Source organism: Megalopta genalis, chromosome 10 (genome assembly GCF_051020955.1).
Source record: "Megalopta genalis isolate 19385.01 chromosome 10, iyMegGena1_principal, whole genome shotgun sequence".
NCBI lineage: Eukaryota > Metazoa > Arthropoda > Insecta > Hymenoptera > Halictidae > Megalopta > Megalopta genalis.
The window spans coordinates 11,545,579-11,567,087 of record NC_135022.1 but is presented as its reverse complement, the minus strand read 5'-3'; the positions used below and the strand labels follow the sequence as shown (position 1 = coordinate 11,567,087).

Sequence of the window (21,509 nt, the reverse complement as noted above, 5' to 3'; positions counted from 1 at the left end):
TATGAAAAATTAACAAAAATCAACAGTCTTCGCAGGCGCCTCTGCGACGTAGGTTATCTTTCTCGGGTGAATATTATTTTCCTTTAAACAATATAATGGATATTACGTCAAAGTACATATATTTTCGTAAAAGTTTGTGGACACAAATTTTACAAATGTTGTAGCCTGTTACTCTGTTACAACATTGTATGATAAACAAGTGTCAAACGAAAGAATTCGATTATGCAAACGGAGTATCGCTCAATCAGCTCGTACAACTGAACTTCCACCGTGTAAACAAAGAGACGGCATAATGCCTTCGATGGCTGATTCCGATACGTAGTCACTGACCTTTCGGATTATTACTGCTTTCTTTCTCTTCGTAATCTCTCCTGTAAGCACCGCCCGATCGAAAAATGCCTAATCACATGGGCGGGCCACCTCGCATCTCCATAATAGTTAATCCTTCTTACCCGGGCTTAAGTTAAGAACGCGATGGATTTAATGTCGTCATCTTAATTCTATCTTTATCACAAACTAATTAGGTTGGAGTCGACGCGACTACGTGTGCGGCCAAGTCAAAACAAACTTTCCCGCGGAGAATATAATGTATATAATATAAATATAATATATATATATATATAACATATATAATATAAATATAATAAATATAATATAAATATAATAAATATAATAAATATAATATAAATATAATAAATATAATATAAATATAATAAATATAATAAATATAATAAATATAATATAAATATAATAAATATAATAAATATAATATGTATATATTACATGTGTATACATATACTACCTAATTTATATATAATATATAAAATTAATATAATAATTAATTCATATATACATATACACTAACCTTGTTATCAAAATTTTCTTATATTCTTTATTACTATTATTTTCTAATTTGCTTCTAGATTACTTGTTTCTCCAATATATCCATTTCCTTCTGCTTCGAGTTCGCTTTTTATATAATTGTTGAAATTTTTATTAGAATGCAAAGAAAGATCGTAATTGTCAATTTGAATAGACCGCGATCTTGACAGAATTAATAATTCCTTATAGGCAAACTGCGAATATTTAAGCAAAATAAAAATTATCTTCGTCCATTTCAAGAAACTTAAGTCGAATAGAAATGTATTTTTCCTCTTCACAAATTCTAATCATTTAAGAATAATATGTCTATGTTCTATATTGTTCTGAAATATTCTGTCTCATATCGAAATTCTTCTAAAAAAATGCATAAAGATCCGCAATCCACCTATAAGCAAAGTGTCCTTGAGAATTTAATTTTCAAACTGTCGAAGGTTCAAGTAAAATTCTATTGTTTCAGTGCCTGCATATATATTAATATCTGTTTGATAAAAAAATTTGTCTTTTCAAAAATTGTTTCAGAAGTATTTAACATTTTAGCATTATTTCCGTTAAAGTTAAACATTTCATTCGTTTCTAGAGATCTCTGGAAATTGTGTTCGCACAAAGTTCGGCCTACTTACGGTCACTTATTTATGAGCCAATAATTTCGTATCTATTCCGAACAAAATCGTCACCACTGTTATGCAATCTTTCCGCTTGTTGCGCGGGCAACTCCGCCAATAAACGTCGAGAATTTCCGCAGATAATTTACACGTTTTTTGAGACGACCTCAAGGGGTATAACGGCATAATAATGATGCAACGCGGGACCAACCAAAGGTCCACGCGCGATAAAATAATCCGACCAATATAAACGCGCATTATTCTCGCTAATCTGCCCTCTGCTATCGGCGTAACAACCCCTTAAGTCACGACTAAGAGCCGGCATCCAGATTAGATTCCAAGCACACACCGTGACCGTGTACGCATTTCCATCCAGAAAATGAATTGATTCACGCCAAGCCATTCGCGAGGTATTATTTCAGCGTGAATCTGCGGGGATATCGAAGTCGCCGGATTAAAGGGTGGCGTCAGGACATTTTTTCTCAGCCCACGTGAAAAGAAAGCGGCTGGCTACGTTCTATGCATATCGGCCATTGTGTGAGACTTTCTATCGAACGTTTCGTTTTTTTCGCGTTTGTCGTTAGGTAATCAGCGCATATTCCATTTACCGAACTGTTCGGCTCAATTTCGATCTCGTGCTTGAACGGAAACGCGTGTTTTTTTTTTATTATGATTCAAAAAGACCGGTTTTGTCCAAAGGAATGTTTTTACTCAGGAGCATATTGTTGCATTAATTATCGTACCGTTTGAAAGTTATGGAATAGATGCTGAACGTTTTTATTTATTTTTCTCATCTTTCCAGTTCTTTAAACGACAGAATTTCAACTGTTTTATCATCCCTTTGTTACGAATACTTTCTTTTCGATTTTTATATGTGAAACTTTAATTCTCGTTCCGCTAAGTCATACTTATTCTTGAGTAAGTCATACTCATTCTTTATATGTTCTCAATCATTTCTTTTTATATTATAAATATCGTTAGATAATAAAAAATATAATATTACATGACTTTATATGTTCTTTATATGTTCTCAATCATTTCTTTATATATTATAAATATCGTTAGATAATAAAAAATATAATGTTACATGACTTTCGACTTTTAAATATCAATTAGACACCGCAATACAAGCTTTGTAAATGTACATATATTATATTCTGTACATATATTGTATTACATTGTAAATATATATTCTCTGTTTTATGTAAATCAATTGAAACTATACCGCCTATTCCTCACATTTGGTGTAACACGAAAGTACCATATTATATTATATTTATTGTATTCCTCTATAAAACATATTGTATCAATAAACATGTATTAAACTTCTTGATGTAAATGAAATACTGTGTAATATACATATACGTATAGTAATGGATTTGCTCACGTAACTGAGGTATTCCAGTGTAATATACATACAATTTATATTAAACCTCTTCATATGAGTGAAGTATTGCTACCTAACACATATATTCCACTGAACTGTTTATTGTGTAACACACGTTATATTAAACTTCTTCATATCATGAAATTTTAAAAATAATTATTCCACTATCGCGAACCTGTCCGTGAGCATCGTGAAACATATGAAACAACTTTCAGTAAGATCTGAATAAAAGGACAAAAGTTACAAGGTATGGTAGGACAGCGAAATGGACTTAACGATGATAGCCTGGCGTGAATTAACCCTAAATGCAGGGCCTGTCCTTTTTACGGGTGATTGATTGCCAGTGGAAAATTGAATTTCGAACACCCGGTAGATGAAGCCGTACGATTGTTGCTACAATCTTTTAAGAGACACGAGACATTACTTTTTGGGACGGCACAGCCCACAGTGTCCCACGAATTTGCGTGGGCAGGATCCTTCGAAATATTATCGTTCTCTTCCTGTGATTCCCAGCGTCATTGTTTTAGGGGAGTGCAAAGTCGATGATATATCACGGTCGAAACGTGTTCCGGAATATTAATGCTCTCTATTACGCACTCCCTGGTATAATCTTATATACCTTGGGTCATCTTAGTCCTGATGACGAAAACTAATTTTAACCCTTCGAACTGCGGAGATTATTTCAGTCTATCGAAACCCATGTTCTCTGCAGAATCGACGAATTCTTTAGCCGACCACGGAGTTGGGCATATTTTATTCGAATAATGAATAACATTTTATTTGTAAAATTTATTCGAAATATTATTTATATTATATATTATTATCTCATATATTTTATTATTATTTTTTATTTAATTATTATATTATTATATATATTATTATATATATTATTTATTTTATATATTTATTCGAAGCTTTATTCGGATAAGATTTTATTCGAAACAATAGCCGTATTAAAGGCTCAGATAAGTAACTACTGATTAAAGAGCAAAATTGTAAATCCAAAAATTTTGCGCGATATTATAACTACGTTTTTCAATTTTTCATCAATTTTGGAAATATATTAGGTTAGCTAAAAATAATGATCAAATTGAAATTATTGAATAATTTGTGCCTTAGAAATAATTGTTCCGATAAATGTTATTGTTCTCATTGCTTGTTACAACATAATTTCAATGCTTTATCGTCAATTTATTGCATAAGATATCTGCCTTAAAACAATCTTTCTGTAACACGACTATAACAGCACTGCAATTATTCTTCGTAGAACGAATTAACGCGTTCGCAACCAGCATTAGATTCGCAGTTTACTTTGATATTTAAAATTTTTAATTAAACGCAACGTACTTCCTTTGTGAATCATTAAAACAATCTAGCAAAGCAAAGTTATCGACTTTTCGGACATTATTTTATGTCTTTTGATTTCAAGTGGCAACGTATTAAAAAATAATTTGACTCGAAGACATGGGCCCAAAAGTGTAATCATTTAGACTGGAACGGCTTAACCGACAATTTCAGTCGACTGCTAAAAATTTACGATTTAGATGCAACGTTTTGGACCCTGAGTCAAAACAGACCCCGCTAACTTAGGATTAATTACTGAAAATCAACAAATTGGTAAGACACCACAAATTCACACGTGACCAAACACGTGTGGGCTGTTCTATTGGGTTGGCAACTAAGCAATTGCCGATTTCAGTTATAACTGTCTCTCACTCCCATTTTTATGATGTCCGTAAATGTTATATTATAAAATTATTATTATTATTATTATGTTATTTTTTATTATCCGCGAATGTTAGCAACTGGACAAATTGAATGCAGCGGTCAAGGAAAAGCGACCAGAATTGGTCAATCGTAAAGGTGTCATTTTCCAGCAGGACAATGCTAGGCCGCACACGTCTTTGCCACTCGGCAAAAATTGATGGAAATTGCTTGGGAATTGATGTTACACCCACCACATAGCCCTGATCTCGCGCCATCGGATCACCACTTATTTCGATCCCTGGACAACTCCCTTCGTGGTAAAACTTTTAATGACGATGACGCTGTAAAATCTCACTTAACTCAGTTTTTGGCCGAAAAGGATCAGACTTTCTACGAGCGTGGAATTTTCAAGCTGTCAGAGAGATGGCAAAAGGTCATCGAACAAAATGGAAAATACATTACAGATCAAACTTCGTTCCAAGTTAAAAGAAATTTTTTATTTCATTGAACAAATCGGCAATTACTTAGTTGCCAACCCAATAGTATACAGAGATTTCGCCCAGAAACGATGTCTGATCAGCTCATTGAACACGCTGCATCCCTCGTTTTCGAAAACGCAATCCGATTTCGCGAAATTCGTTACGCCGATTCACGAATTCAGAGCGGGAAACCGGTGGACGACGACGAACGGCTCTCCGCGGCAATTTTTAATGGCACATTTGGGAGTCAACCGTGTGAGATGATGGAACGACGCCGTCACAGACAGAAGTCGGGGGTCTCGAACTGGGGTAGCAATCTCAAATTCGAAACGGCTGCCCGTAAACGTTTCAGTGGCGATACGGGTACACTCGAATGCTCTAATATTGCCAATCAGACGCACGGTACGTGTTCTACCGGCTTCTGTGCAGGGAGCTCGTGAGCACGGCGCGTGGGAAACAATGGAAAGGAAGGTTTTGTTCCCTGGGGTTTCGATTTTGATACATTTCCAACATGCACGATTGGGCGAACAGTTTCTAAATCTACCGTTTTAGTGAAAACGACACGTCACACATCTCCCCCCCCCCTTTAAAATTCCACTATACATATATAAAAACACTTTCATGTGAAATAATTGAATAAATATCTTAATTTAAATATACAAATGGCGGAATGTCTATATAAATTCAGTCTCGTTATTCTTGTAAAGCAACACGCGTTACTTACTTTTAGTGCCAACGTTAAACCTTCACAAGAATAACGAAACAATTTATTTAAACTTCCCGGCATTTTACTATACTGTACGCTAACAATTTTAAAATGAACAAAAGGACTAATTTACTAGACAATATCCAATAATATTTTCTCGAGCAGATTGTAGTATCTGGTTATTGACTCCAGGTCAATTTTCCTTAAGATAAAATTGAAGTTGATCGGTCCAATAATTTCTTTTTAATCATGTCAATCAATTGCAACGATGTTGTTACGAGAAAAACAGCTTCGACAATTCAAACTAGCAATGCAACGTAGTCGAGACTCTAGTAATAATAATAATTATATTATATTTTATTATTATATTATTTTTATATTATATAATTTTATTACATTTTATTAACAATAACTCTGAAAATGCTACGAAGTCTAAGCGAAGATTTTACAGAAATTTCTGAGTTAGTTAAAACCACCTCCTTTAATTTATCGACAGTTCGAGTTTGTGTTGTTAATATCTGACAACACCATGATGCAATTATTGTGAATTATCTTGAAATACTTTTAATACTATGACGTGTTATTTGCTGTCATCAGAAACGTCGGGTTGCAACATTTCCCTCAACTGGAGACTGCCCAAATGATCGAGACTTACGACGTAGCAGCATCCACTATTTGCCACGGGCTGAGGGGTCTCTCTCAAGGCCAAGGAAAACTATGTCAGCTGTCCGTGGATCACATGTTAAGTGTAGCTAATGGTGCGAAAATTGGGATTCTTGAGTGCCAACACCAATTTCACGATCGGAGATGGAATTGCTCCACTGTTCACGATGAAACTGTCTTCGGACCAATACTAAGAATTGGTAAGAATTTTTCAGAAATTCTTTTGCTTGAGTAACAAGTGGACTGCGAATTTATACATTTATGAGAAAAAACAAGTAGGCGAGAATTAAAACGGTAGCAGGATCAAAAGAATTTAAGGAAACAGCAGAACTTCGAGATAATTCGGATCAGTCGGGGAGAGATGAATGATCGGATAATGGAACGATTACAGTAAATTCTCCCTAATTGACGCTCAGATGCATTTTTTTAGTTTTAAGAGCCCGGCTCGCCGCACACTATGACATCCCACACATAGAAGAAAAGCCATATACGTATATTAGTTTTAGAGGTTTACATCCACTAAAACTGACGCTTTAATATCGAAGTGTGCAGTTCACAAGTGGAAAATTTAGGTTCCGAAAGGACTAAACTCGCTAGCTATAATCAATAATAAATAAATCAGGCATTAGAAGTCCGAAGATTATCGAGGTTTTGCTGCATCTACACTTACTTGTGTACATTAATTCGAACTCGTTAAAATTATTATGGAAAGGAAGAAACTTCTGTCTCGTTCCAGTTTGATACAATTAACCAGGAACATGTTAATTTTGCACAAAGATCCGCAGTCTAGTAATAAGGAAAGAAAAATATAATATAATATAATAATAATATAATATATAATATAATATAATATAAATTTATAATATAAAATATAATATTCACCGTTCACCGTACAATTATTCAACAAAGTAATACGGGTTTCTTAGTGGTTTTTTCAAAGAAACCGTAGAAACTTTTGATTATACTACAATATTTTTAGAAACAGATACGTATCATGCTGTTTAAAGTTCTCAAATTTTATATTGTCTTTTACCTCATTATTTTCAAATATGCAATTCGTTCTACTGCCTAGAGTTTTCCAATTCCTTGAAATAAGCTGTTAATTATTACTAGATTGCTCATCTTTATGCAAATTCGCAAGTTCGTTTATATAATATAATATAAATAATATAAATAACATAATATAATAATATAATATAAAATAAATAATATATATAAATATATATAAATAATATTAGAAAATAAAATAATATAATTTTTACAAAAATTAGAAATAACACAAAATTTCCTGCGTGAGCTAAAAAATTCCTTATCGTAAAACTACAATAACGATACTACCACAAGTGCAATAATAATCCGCGGTCTAGTTATTACCATGCATAAAACGACCTTTTGTGATCACAATGATCCCAAATTGTCTTTTCAATTATATCGTATAAAGTATTTTTTTCTGTTCGTAGCTAGCAGAGAAACCGCATTCGTTCATGCAATCACGGCTGCAGGAGTGGTTTACTCAATTAGTCGATCCTGCAGAGACGGTCAGTTATCCTCTTGTGGTTGTTCCAGAAGCAATAGGCCCCGAGATTTGAAACACGATTGGATTTGGGGTGGATGCGGAGACAATCTTGAGTACGGTTACAAGTGAGTATTAGTCCATCCTTAAATCATTTCGACGATACTTATTTTGCGTTTTACATTTGCCTGCAATCGCTGAAAACGCTCTTATTTCATATTTCGAATGTTTAGACTAGCGTCAAATCTTCATTATTAAGAAAACGAAGAAAACATCATCGATCTTCGAATAATATTTGGTCGAATCATAAGCAGTTTTCGGTTTGATATGTAAATTTGATTTGTCGATAAAATAAATATTCTCCATTATTTGCAACGATTCGTTGTTGTTTATCAAGTAGTTAGATTGGACCACCGTGCAAAATAGAAATTGTCTAATTGTAAGTCCATTGTAAGACACAGAAATTAAATGAACACGTATTCTCTTTTAATGAATTTCTATACTTGGAAAATAATATGAAAACCTACATTTTTCTAATGTTTTCTATTTTGTCGTGAACGATTACCACTGTTTTTTAACCATTACCTTTGTATCAACATTGTACGATCAACAAGTTGCTGTTTAATCGTTTCAGATTCACACAGGCATTTGTTGATGTAAGGGAGCGCGAGCGCAGCTTTAAAAGAGGCAGCAGAGAGCAAGGCAGAAGTCTGATGAATCTTCACAATAATGAGGCGGGACGCAGGGTAAAACGAATTTTGTCAAAGAAATTTGCTAAATATTGGATGCATGTACAGATGAAACGCATTTAAATTTCTATTACGATAAGAGTATACCAGTTGCGCGAACTTGAAAGATATAAATATTTTTTACAGGCGGTAATTAAAAAATCCAAGGTGACATGCAAGTGCCATGGGGTTTCAGGAAGCTGCAGCTTGATCACTTGCTGGCAACAATTAGCATCGTTTCGAGAAATTGGTATACTTTTTCTTCATGATATACTGTAATTTTCTCGAATTACATTTCTTGTCTTTGCAACATTTGCAGCAATACGGATAATCCTTGATTCTTTATGCTACGAAAATGTCGGTTAAATTGTATTTAATCATTTTTGTACCCTGATGATCTTGAAATTATTAAATTAAACGGATCTAATATAATCTTTGCTCCCTTCCTTATTTTAATATCCTTTTTAAAAAATCAACATATTTAATACAATAATAATTTTACTAAAATGATACGTATTTTACACGATACTTGTACAGTTTAATAGTGAAATAGCAAAAAGTTTCTATAACCAAAATGGCGAACTCTGAAACCATCCAGATCCAAATTTGAATTTTGTTGTTTCCTGTTTTAATATAAGATTATTAATCACGTTTTCGTTACCTTATCTGTAAATACTTTATTTATTATAAAGTATTTATTATAATATTTGCTCGAATATTTTGTGAGTATTGTAATGAATGCGCAAAGGATCAGTCTTATCGTATGGAATGCTTTGATCAGTCCAAGATAACATTACTAATTTCAATTCTCTTATATGTTTCTAATGCGCTTGAGGTACTAATTAAATGATTGTATTCGATGTCTACAGGTGATTTTCTGTTAGATAAATATGATGGAGCAACAGAAGTCCGAGTAAACAGACGCGGCCGTCTGTCCATGAGAGATCCAAGATTTTCATTACCTACGGCAAATGATCTGGTTTATTTGGATGATTCGCCAAATTATTGCCTTCCTAATGAAACATATGGATCACTAGGTGATTTCTTCAGCAATGTGTACTCAACTTAAAAGAAATCAAAAAGTTGGAAATTATGTGTGAAAGTTCTGAAGTACTGATTTTGTTACGAAACAGAAGAAATGTATTACTATCAAGAAAATATAATTTTAATCTAACGAATTAAAATATTGCAACCTTAAAATATGTATTTATTGATTTGAATGCATTTAATGAAAAGTTACTGGAAAGAAACAGTTTTTTTTTCATAAAATCATTATAGTTGTAAAAAATAAGAAACCTATTTTCACACATGCTTAGCTTCACTAGTATATTGTATAACAATTAAAATGAAAAATATTTTTTCTAGGTACACATGGCAGAATTTGTAACAGAACATCATCTGGTATGGATGGCTGTAATCTCCTTTGTTGCGGCAGGGGTTATAACACGCAAAAATCGACTATCCGAGAGAGATGCGAGTGCAAATTTCAATGGTGTTGTTCTGTTGAATGTAAAACTTGTGTCAAAAGCATTGACATTCATACATGCAAATAAAATATCAGCCGTATTGATATTTTAGAAGGTCCATTCAATTACTGGAATTCAACTTCTTTTACATTTCAGAATAATTTGATAAATTGAAGTATTTTGTATCATATACAAGGTGATTTGCTATTAAAAAAATACCAAAAGAAATTTTTCTAATTATCACGATATGTACGATATATCTGACATTAATTTCAAGTTACATACACATTTTCTTATTATCCTTTACAAAATATTACATCTATTTAAAAAATAGCTCAAACTGCCTTAGATATAGAAACAATCTTACAGATAGTAATACCTGTTTGGTAATGTTAATATTTATTTAATAGTAAACACTTGACGAGAAATAAGTTATCTTATCTTCATCTATATAAAATATTAGAAAAATACAAAAAAGTTCACAATATTGAAAGAAAGTGAAACAGTTCTAATATTTGTATTTACAATATTTTCATTTAATATCTGAGAAACACTGAAGCAATATATTCAGGTCCATAGCAACAAAAAATAATGTACATGTCAGATGTTACTTTATTACTGAATTAGTATTTAACTTTAAAGTCTTAGCCCCAGTAGAGTTCATCTATCATTAGAATTTTATGTAATACTATTAAAATAAGATTGCATCTGTAGTGGGTTGGCATAGCAACAGGTTCTTATTAATTAAAACAATTTAATAAGTCTTAAATACTGTACATAACAACCTTTTCAATCTTTAATATGTACGTTAGAGCAAAGCAATTGTATAATTAGGAAGTATATGTTTATTCATGAATTTGTGAATGTATTAAGCGGCCTATATTACCTTGTGCTCAATTAGTTATGTAATTATTAATATATTTATTTGTGTCTCGATGGAACAATACTAACAAATGACTGACAATCTGTGATTTGCCCCAATTAAAAGCATCAAATAATTAATTTGCTAACATTTTTGAACTTTCTAATTACTATTAGTCAGAATTATGATAAAATTACAAATGCAGTATTACGTTTATCATAAACCATTTTCTATTAGTATCAAATATGTTAGCCTAATTGTAGTATCAATATTATGTTCCAATATTCTGTAGCAATAAATTCTGCACAAATATATTTAACACTTTCATACATTATAACTTTACCGTATTTACCATAGATTACATGTTTATTTAATATTAGTAGAATTATTTATTGCTATCTTTGAGTAATGTATAATGTACAAACTTGTATACTTCAAATTATAAAAAAAAAGACTAAATAAAAGAAAGAGGAGTTGCACGACAGCAAAGGTATTTGTTTTATGTTCCCCATCTACAGTTTCCTTAGTTTACAGAATTGCACGAGTAATAAAACAAGAACTCATGTAAAGTACATATAGTAGTAATTTGAATCTCTGTTACCCATTAGTATATACAATGTATTATTTATTTATATTTACAATAAAATAAAAACTATTACTCAAAAGTTTCCCAAGGCTTTTCATCTCTGTATCTGTCTGCATGAACAAAGCGTCTGTACTTTAGTGGTTCTTGTAAGCGAATTCCTTGGTTTTCAATTTCTTTTGTCATTAAGTCTTCCTTTCCTCCAGGTATTGTTTCTTTATCGTAATCAATCTCGACTATCCCACATTCTAAGCAACGTTGACCAAGCACACGTCCTACATTTATAAATGCAGCTGTATCCTTTCCTCTAAAAACGATAAAATAACAATTATGTTATATTTTATTTGTCTGTTATATTTCACAAATACTCTGACATATAAAGTACTTATGATTTTGAAACTACTGTATATTTAAATTAAATTTGTGAGAATAAATATTAACAAATAGGTTTCTAATGCATACAAACCTATACAATTGTTTATGTAATCCCCATTCTCGACTTGAAACTTTGATAACAGGACCATTTTCAAAATGATGTATTTCTGCTGTAACATGACGACTTTCCTTCGTCACAATCAACCTGCGCACACAGATTTTAGTTACTAATATTATATTAAAAACAGAAACAAAATGTTATTAAGGTTACACTAGTTTGGTATTAATTGTATTACTTGTGCCAATAAGAATGTCCAGGTTTCTCAAGAGCATAACCAATAGGCTTTCTTGCAATTCGTAAACGTTCTAAATTTCTTGGATTGCGATTTCTAACAGTTTTACAATTTGCAACTATTTCGGCATTCCCATGTACATTTCTTTTAATAATCGTATCCAGTATACGACTTCTTAAAGATAACATTTTAAAACTGTGTAACTCTCTTATCGTGTATTCTTTTATTTTTTATTTATAACTTGTCACAATAATTATTTTTATTTCAAGCATGCAAAGTTGAGTTCATATATGCATATAATCAAATTATTTACAAACATACACAGAATAAGTTAATTTAATGCACTGCACATATGCGATATTGTATGGTCTCTGTACTACAATATATTGTTAATACGACTGTAGCAACCTCTACTGAAATGTGTTGGCATTGGACAACGATTGGCGGGTATTTCAAAACTAGTTTTTATACATTAGTGAAAAGTTTCGCATTACTGACTCCTCATTGCGATCGAAAAACATTGATAAATTACTTACATTCACTTTGTGACTCCAAAAGAGACCGAATTCCGAACAAACATTGCATTTGCGTGCAATGTATTTTTCTATCTACGGTTCTAAATTATCGACTCTGCAGAAAATGCTGCGACACGATAGCGAACTAATACATTGATTCGGTAATACATAATGACATAATACGGTAATGGGACCCACTTCTGCACACCTCCAGGCCACAGTTTCATCCGTTAGCGAAGGTCGACGTAGAAATTTTCTTTGCTCTGATTGGTTGATGATTCACTGCTGAGACAGGATCCACTACGAATTGGAAGCGCAGTAAAATGGTGGGGATGCGCGCGCCAGCTTAGGGAGGAAGAAAAGTGTGCAGGAGTATAGATCCCATTACTGTACAACGAATTATGTTTCAACATTTCTGTGTTGTTATTTCGGGAGATTTCGATAGATTGCATTTACAATGTGAAAGAGACAACTCTTTGGATTGTCTACCTGACACGACTATTTACTTTTATTATGAAACAAAATTGATTAACGATAATGTGAAACAGCCAGGAGTTGAAAAACGATGATAAAGCTCGATCAGCTGACCTCGCTGCCGTGTACAAAAATTAGCGTCGCGCGAGCGTTTTTTATAGACACCCTAGATATCGCGATCAAAAGGTTCTGCGGAGATTTCGAGTTTATAGAAGAATGATACAATTATAATTTCGAACACCTATTATGTCAATATTAAGAATTTGGATTATCATCGATCGGGCTTAGTTTCTGACTAATGAGAAATATCAATTTATATGATATAATTATATGATATAATATCAAATGATACAATTATAATTTCGAACACCTATTATGTCAATATTAAGAATTTGGATTATCATCGATCGGGCTTAGTTTCTGACTAATAAGAAATATCAATTTAAACTTTGTTTAACACAATGTAATACAATGTGGCGTCATCGAAGAAGAAAGAAGTGACGTCAGGACGCGTCAAATCACTCTCCGCTCTCCGCACCGATCGGATTCCACTAGATGCGAATACATATCGACCGGTACGTCCCATCGCTGCATACATTCATACATGTCATTATCATTACATACACATTCTTACACAATCTCCTACACACAATGAATATTACCAATACAGTAAATTCTCTCTAGTAGTCCGTGTTACGAACATGCTGGGAATTTCCCCTATGCTATTCCTACGCTTATGTATGTAATTTATTGCTACGTCGTGCTAAGGTTCGACGGAGTCGGTCAAGCGTGTGATCTATCACGCGACGTGGCCCTTTGACTAGAATTCCCGGAATAACAACTCAACACAATAACATCAACTTCTTTAATTTCAAGATTTTAAAACTGTATTATTTTTAACATGTTGCTGATAGTTTTCTGATTAGAATGAGACCAAACATGATATAGTTTGGACAGATATTTCTGATTATATAAAATAAAATCAATAAATAAGATCAATAAAAGATTGAATAAATATAGTCTAAAGTATATCGTGTTTGGTCTCATTTTAATTGGAAGGGTCTGACCAATATTTTCAACAAATTTTCATGTATAAAAAATTAGAAATAAAAAAGTTAAGGCATAGCTTTTATTTTAGAATTATTATGTATTTGTATTAATGTACACCGACGCGCTGGCCGCTAGCTTTTAAGTTTGCCGACTATGTACCCAGATTTGTGTCTAATATCCGGTTTTCCCAAGTTGTCCATTTTTTATTCCAAGCCAAAGGACAATTTGAGAGAATTTATTGTACATAGATAAAGACTTAGCCCAGAGATTGGTAGGTTGATTGCTAACGTTCTGGTTTTTCTGGTTCGCCGTGACTTGAAGAAACTCGTCAAATATTATTTAATTTTAAATATCGTTTTCTGTATGTGTATATGTGTGGGCGTTTAGTGTATAAATTCATCGAATTTTTTGATTTATGTATGTATGTACATATTATATAATCAATTGTTGGGTGAGAGAGATAGAATGAAAATTGTTGCAGTCGGCAAACAAAAGTATGATGCAGCATTTATTTGCAAGTACAGTAAATTCTCTCCAACTTTCCTTCAGTTTGTAAACAGAAATGAACAATTTAGAAAGAGGAGATACGATTATTCCTTGCCTTGCACCTCATTTTTATAACTGTGATTCGAGGCTCGAATAATCGTATTTCCTCTTCCCAAATTGTCCATTTTTGTTTACAAGCTGAAGAAAAATTAGGCTAGAAAATTTACTGTAATTTGAAAAGAATAATGATTTTGTGCGCAGGTAGATTTTCGAACAACTACAAGTGGGACTAAAGGCTGAGCCGAGAAGGACAATTCGAGGAAAATCTTGTTTTGCAGCCAGCATTCGTTTTCTGCAGGTTAAATTCTCCCACCAAGGCTGGAAAAGGTTCTCATCTTCTTTTTAAAACTCGGTGCGCACTGCGCACCATATGTTGTTTGACGAGTTTCGTCGAGCCACGGCGGACCAGCAAAACCCGGGCGCTAGCAATCTCTCTACGTCATCTCTGGCCCCGACGATTCGTCGAGCTGGAATGTCTGGAACTCACGCGGCACCATTGTATATTGATTTTTAGAGCTGACAACGCTGTAAAATAGAAACGAAATTTCTATGCTGCATTCTTATGTAGTTGACCAGTTGACCGTTCTATTTAGGCAGATGGCGCGAGGAAACCTCTTGTTTTTAGCGATGTCGGTATGCCATAATACAGGGACACAGTTATTTCTCTCGCATAGTCCCTCAGCTTGGAACCGGAAGTGGACAACATGGAAAGACCAGATACGATTATTCGAGTCTGGCGGCTCGTTTTTTTTACAGTTGCCGACACGTCGTAAAAGAGAGAGATAGAATGAAAATTGTCGCAGTCGACAAACAAAAGCCAGCGGCCAGCGTATCGGTGTCATAATACAAATATACACAATACAGTAAATTCTCCTTAATTGGCCTTCAGCTTGTGAACAAAAATAGACAATTTCGGAAGAGGAGATACCATTATTCGAGCCTTGCCTCGTTTTTATAGTTACCGATCGTCAACAACTATAAAAACGAGTCGTATAATCGTCATTCAGAAATTGTTCATTTTTGTTTAAAAGTTGAAAGCCAATTGGGGAGAATTGACTGTAATGCTAGAATACCTCAACTCTTTTATTTCTAATTCTTTATACATGAAAATCTGTTGAACATATTGGTGAGATCCTTCCAATTAAAATGAGACCGAACATAACATGCTTTACACCAAATTTATTTATTAAAACGTAACAAATAACTTATTTCATTTCATTACAGAGATAATTGTAACAAATAACGCATTAGGAAAACTGAAACTTAGCTGTCTATGAAATATTTACGTGAAAGAAGGTACAACGTTGTCCAAAAGAAAATATCAGTGGAGTTATGCCGTTCGACGGAAAATGTAAGAAATCTAGCCTACGTTCGATGGACAATGTGAGAGAACGAACTTACGTACGATGGACAACGTGAAAGAATGAGTCTACATACAACGCACGATGTGACATAATTACGGGTAGTGTGAAAGAACACAGAGGAGAGAAAAGAATGACGTCACCAAATGATTTCGTTGATGGAAGTGGAAAATAGATTCTGTTGCACTGTGTAAATCAGATGTAAAAAATGACTGAAAATGGATACAAAGAGAGGAAATGTACTTTCTCCGTTGATCTTAAAATTTTAAGTGGCTTTGGAGTAAGAATGGTCGAACGTCGAGGAAGAACGACACTGTTTAGATACGAGGACCTTGAAACTCAGCGCCGATATCGTAACGAAGCCACGTTCAATTGCGAAAGTCAGGACAAATACCAACGATCTTGCAATGATGGGGATCGATTAACACATCCACGACCGCGCTAGAAACCTCAACAATTTTCATAAAATTAAAATATTTCATATCGATTACTTCCTCAGCATTCGTACCTCTTGCAAATCTTGATAAAATTAAGCAATCATTTTTAATGTTTCATTAATCATCCATTCGGTCGTCAATCGATTGAATTTAAAACGGGGAGATCTCCCCGTTCGGTTGGCTAAGTGTTAAAGACGAGTGATCCTGCGAAGATAAGAGTCGACTCCTCGCGATTGTATAGTTGAGAAATAAGTTACACAATGAGTGGGGATAAACGACGCATGAGCAGGAGTCCCACAGAGCGCGGCGTGGCGTATCTACCGCGTGAACGTTGTAATTCTGACTGATGATTAGACAAAGATCTTACGTCGCGACGCGATCCTATTTTAGAATTATAATGTTCACCCGGTAGACGCGCCACGCTGTTGTGCAAGACTCCCGGCGCATGCGTCAGCTACCTCCTTCCTTGCGTAACTTATATTCTCGACCACACTGCTAGCCAGTCTCGTCCGAATCGTCGGATAAGATACAACGTTATTTAGTGCAAGCTCCACATTGTGTTATTTCTAAGATCATTTTGTATTATTATAGTTTATTACCAGTATTACTAATTTCTATATAGTGTCAAGTGCTATTATTAGAGATATTAGTAATTAGTGATATATAAATTGTAGCAATTAATATCGTTGTTAATAATCGTTTTTTAAATGTATACATATTAGTAATTAGTGAGACGTAAGATAATTTTATTAGTAATAGTTCTGTTTATTATTAATAGTTTCTCATTATTAATAACAGTTTCTGTTTATTTAATTTTTATTTATTATAAAAACATACACGTATCTTTAATATTACTATTATGACAACTAAGAGAAAATATATGATATTAACCATGCAGCAACGTATGAACGTCCTGAAGGATATTCGAGAAAGATCATTGTCAATTACAGAAATTGGGATTAAATATGGCGTTAACATCAAAACGATCTATCGCATTAGAAAAGAAGCCTCAAAAATTATTGCGTTCGCAAATAAAGATAGGCAGGAACAAAAGCGACGGAGAATAATGCAGCCGGTATATAATGAGTTGGATAAACAATTATTAGCATGGTTCGCGCAAAGAAAAACCCTTGGTGACCATATAACCGATGCTATCATATTCAAAAAGGCGGAGGAATTGAAAGAAAATCTGCCGTCGTGTTCGGAATTTAAGGTCAGCCGTGGCTGGTTAACGAAATTTAAAATACGTCATGGTATACGTTTCAGAAACGTCTATCGGAAAAGAGTTAGCGCTGATTTGAACGGAGCATTTATAAGAAATTTGAAAACAATAATGAAGGAAGAAAATATAACGTTAGAAAATGTTTACAATATATACGAAAGTGGACTTTTGTGGAAGGCTCTTCCGACGAGAACACTGGCCGGAGAAGAAAAACGAAATCTCAGCGAACATACGGCGAGAAAAGATAGAATTGCAATCGGCTTATGCGCAAATGCGTTAGGCACGCATAAGATAATGCCTCTTGTAATTTACAAACACGAAAATCCAATAGCTTTGAAACACGAAGTTTCGTTACCTGTAATTTTTAAATCGCAGACAAATGCACGGATGGACAGAACGATATTCTTAGATTGGTTTGAGAAACATTTCAAACCGTCTGTGAAACAATATCAGGAGGAAAAACGAATACCGCAAAAAGCAATCGTATTGTTAGATAATTGCGAAGCCTACAAAGTTTCCCAACAGGAAGACGAGGATTTTAAAATTATGCATTTACCGTCCAGCACAACGTCGATTCTTCAACCGTTGGATCAAGAGATCGTAGAGAAAACAAAAAGAGTTTTCCGTCGCAAGTTCTTGAAACGTGTTTTAACGTACGATGGAAGAATAAATGAGTTCTATGCTAATTACACAATAAAGAACTGCGTCGACATTTTGTCCGAGTCCTGGTCGGAGATTTCACAGAAAACTATTAAAAACGTGTGGAATAAAGTTATTAATCCCGCTGATCCTTCTAATCAGCCGTACACGGCGGTGCTTGAACCTGATTGGCAAGACATGATAAGCGTGATCACAGGCGAACCGTGCACCCCGGCGGACGTTACACGGTATTTATCAAACTGCGAGGAAGCAGAACGAAGGAACGAGAACGACGACGAAGAAATAAAAGAAGAAATGGAAGAGCTTCAAGAGGAAACGGAAGAATTTCGGAAAAGAACGCGAGAAGTAATATATGCGGGGAGCAGTGACGAAACTGTGAAAAATGAATTGCGCATAATATTCGACAGATTGACGTCTTACAGTGCGAGAGCACCGACTTTTATACAATGCGTACTGCAGGGATTAGAAATATTTTTCTTGGGCAAGGAGAATTATATATGTAAGTACGTATACATACAATGGTAAAAATTTGCAGCCAATTTAAATATGTATTATACATACATTAATTTTTTTTTACATTATTTGTTATTAGGGAATAGGGGAAACCCACCACAGTAGGCCACGATACATATCTCTACGCGATTCGCCATAAGATAATTTAATATAGAATGTAATTTTTACATTTCTCTAACTAGTACATGCGTAATTATGTATAATATCGAGGCAGCTTTTTAATGTATAAATGTTGTAGCTATGGATGGGATCAAATTATATATCGAAAATATACTCGAATTTTTACGAGAAAGGTTCGAACCCCCTATGTAAATATTTTGACAAAAGAACTCACTTCGGGGTTCGATATCTACTTGTATAGAATGAATACATTTCAAGTATAATAATCATTGAGACCTTATTGTTTTTAGGTAGTAATCGAAACCCATGAAACGAAACTTGCTCAATGAAATTTGTGACTCGGATTCATGAGTATACATTAAATTTTATCCCATCTCTAGTTATAACACTTGTGGTGAAAGATTACTTTAGTATGTTAGAAATACTATACAGTTTATTATTTATTTGTACAGCAATGTATTTTTCTTGTATAGTCACAGCAATAATGGAATAAAATTAATTACACAATAAGTATCAAAATAAATAAGTATAATCGAAATTATATCGTGTGTGTTTTATTTTATTTTCATCAAAAATATCTGTCCAAACTGCATCATGTTTGGTCTCATTCTAATCAGAAAACTATCCAGCAATATCTGAAAAGAATTCAGTGGGAGAATTTGCTGTAACGCATATAGGCGTAGAAATAGCACAGGGGCAATGTGAGTGGATCTCTAAGAGGGACAATGTGGGAGAATTTCGAGCGGTACCATATACAGTAAAGTCTCCCTAAATAGTCCCTGTTAGAGGCTTGCTTACATATGTCTGTGCTATTTCGACGGCTATATACATTATTCCTACACCTATGTTAAGACTCGTCGGAGTCAGTTAACCGTATGATGCGACACGCAACGCGGCTCCTTTGATTAGAATTCTCGGAATCATAACTAATAATACAATAACTTAACTTTTTTAATTTGAATATTTTTAAACTGAAACCTTTTTTAACACATTGATAATAGTTTCGTGATTCAAATGAGACCAAACATGATATAGTTTGGACAGATATTTCTGATTACATGAAATAACATAAATCACGATGTAATTGAATAAATATGGTCTAATATGGCCGTGTTTGGTCTCATTTTAATTGGAAGAATTTGACCACAATATGTTAACAAATTTTCATGTATAAAAAATTAGAAATGAAAAATGTTAGGCATCGTTTTTAGTCTAGCATTATTGTGTATTTGTATTAGTGTACACCGATATGTTGGCCACACTGGCTTTTAAGGTGGCTATAAAGGCGAGCCGCGAGGCTCGAGAAGAATCGTGACTGGTTTGTCTAAGGTTGTTCATTTTTGATCTCAAGCTGCGGGACTATTAGGGAGAATTTACTGTATATAGATATACACTCGACTCACGAACAATGTGCACGGGCCGTGCTTTTGCCTGTAAGTGTGTTTGTCCCTAATGCCGCGTCCACACTGCTGTTCGCAAACAGCTCGCCGGCAGTGTGAACACTTTTGCGAACAGCAAGCAGCGAGCTCCTCAGTAAACAGCAAACACTGTTCGCACGGATAGCAGGAGCGTGTGGACGAGTTCGTAACAATTTGTAACCGACTATGAATTCGGAGCGAAGAAGCTTACAACCGTTCGTGAGTAATTCGCAAGCTGTTCGTGAGCACCGTGTGCAAACACGTTGCCGTTTTCGTTGACGAACAGCTCGCAAACTGCCTGCGAGCAGTCCGTGAGCTGCTCGTGAACTGTTCTCTCGAATGTGGACGCGGCATAAACTTGCCACCGCGCGTGCCATAAAAGTCTCCAATTTCGTTGATTGTACAGTTAGCTGTTATACTTTCAGCTCTGTTTCTATTGGGTTGGCAACTAAGTAATTGCCGATTTGTTCAATGAAATAAAAAGTCTTTTTTACTTGGAACGAAGTTTGATCTGTAATGTATTTTCCATTTTGTTCGATGACCTTTTGCCATCTCTCCGACAACTTGAAAATTCCACGCTCGTAGAAAGTCTGATCCTTTTCGGCTAAAAACTGAGTTAAGTGAGATTTTACATACGTAAACAATTAAAATAAGAACACAAAAGTAACCATCAGCACCCAGGAAACGCGTTCGTAGGGACAACGATCTACAGAAGACACGATTCTTCGAGCCTCGCGGCTCGCCTTTTTATAGTTACCGATATCTTGTAGCAGAGATAGAGATAGAATGAAACTCGGGACGAACGAAACTACAGTAATTTCTCCCACAAATGTTTTTAGTCGGAATTGAAACGTGCAGATCTGAGAATACTAAGGCACGATTCTTCGAGCTTCGCGGCTCGCTTTTATAGTTAACAACACTTCGTGGGTGTGGAGAGAGAGAGAGAG

General features: G+C 34.3%; 3 protein-coding genes across 5 annotated transcripts in view; 2 read left to right on the top strand and 1 right to left on the bottom strand.

Annotated features, from left to right (window-relative positions):
• The window catches only part of LOC117220094 (protein Wnt-5b), a 32,657-nt gene extending 21,173 nt beyond the window's left edge, over positions 1-11,484 (top strand). For both annotated transcript variants that reach the window (XM_033469779.2, XM_033469778.2), the window contains exons 4-9: positions 6,361-6,626; positions 7,887-8,067; positions 8,574-8,685; positions 8,815-8,917; positions 9,537-9,704; positions 10,033-11,484. In XM_033469779.2, coding sequence (XP_033325670.1) covers positions 6,361-6,626; positions 7,887-8,067; positions 8,574-8,685; positions 8,815-8,917; positions 9,537-9,704; positions 10,033-10,220 — 1,018 coding nt within the window. In that variant the 3' untranslated portion in view covers positions 10,221-11,484. The remainder of the gene's footprint in view (positions 1-6,360; positions 6,627-7,886; positions 8,068-8,573; positions 8,686-8,814; positions 8,918-9,536; positions 9,705-10,032) is intronic.
• Positions 11,485-11,560: 76 nt separating this feature from the next.
• On the bottom strand, positions 11,561-12,624 carry mRpL18 (mitochondrial ribosomal protein L18). Its single transcript, XM_033469780.2, has 3 exons — positions 12,250-12,624; positions 12,045-12,158; positions 11,561-11,885 (listed from the first exon to the last, which is right to left on the bottom strand). Exons 1-3 carry the CDS (start codon positions 12,432-12,434, stop codon positions 11,651-11,653), a joined length of 534 nt encoding a protein of 177 aa, XP_033325671.2. The 5' UTR covers positions 12,435-12,624; the 3' UTR covers positions 11,561-11,650.
• Positions 12,625-15,037: 2,413 nt separating this feature from the next.
• On the top strand, positions 15,038-21,062 carry LOC117220033 (jerky protein homolog-like). 2 transcript variants are annotated; one of them, XM_033469666.2, is made up of 2 exons: positions 15,038-19,010; positions 19,104-21,062. In XM_033469666.2, the coding sequence occupies exons 1-2, from the start codon at positions 17,489-17,491 to the stop codon at positions 19,127-19,129; spliced, it is 1,548 nt and encodes a 515-aa protein (XP_033325557.2). In that variant the 5' UTR covers positions 15,038-17,488; the 3' UTR covers positions 19,130-21,062. The 2 variants fall into 2 exon arrangements, with proteins under 2 accessions (XP_033325557.2, XP_033325559.2); XM_033469668.2 differs by having other exon boundaries at positions 15,038-19,014.
• Positions 21,063-21,509: the final 447 nt, after the last annotated feature.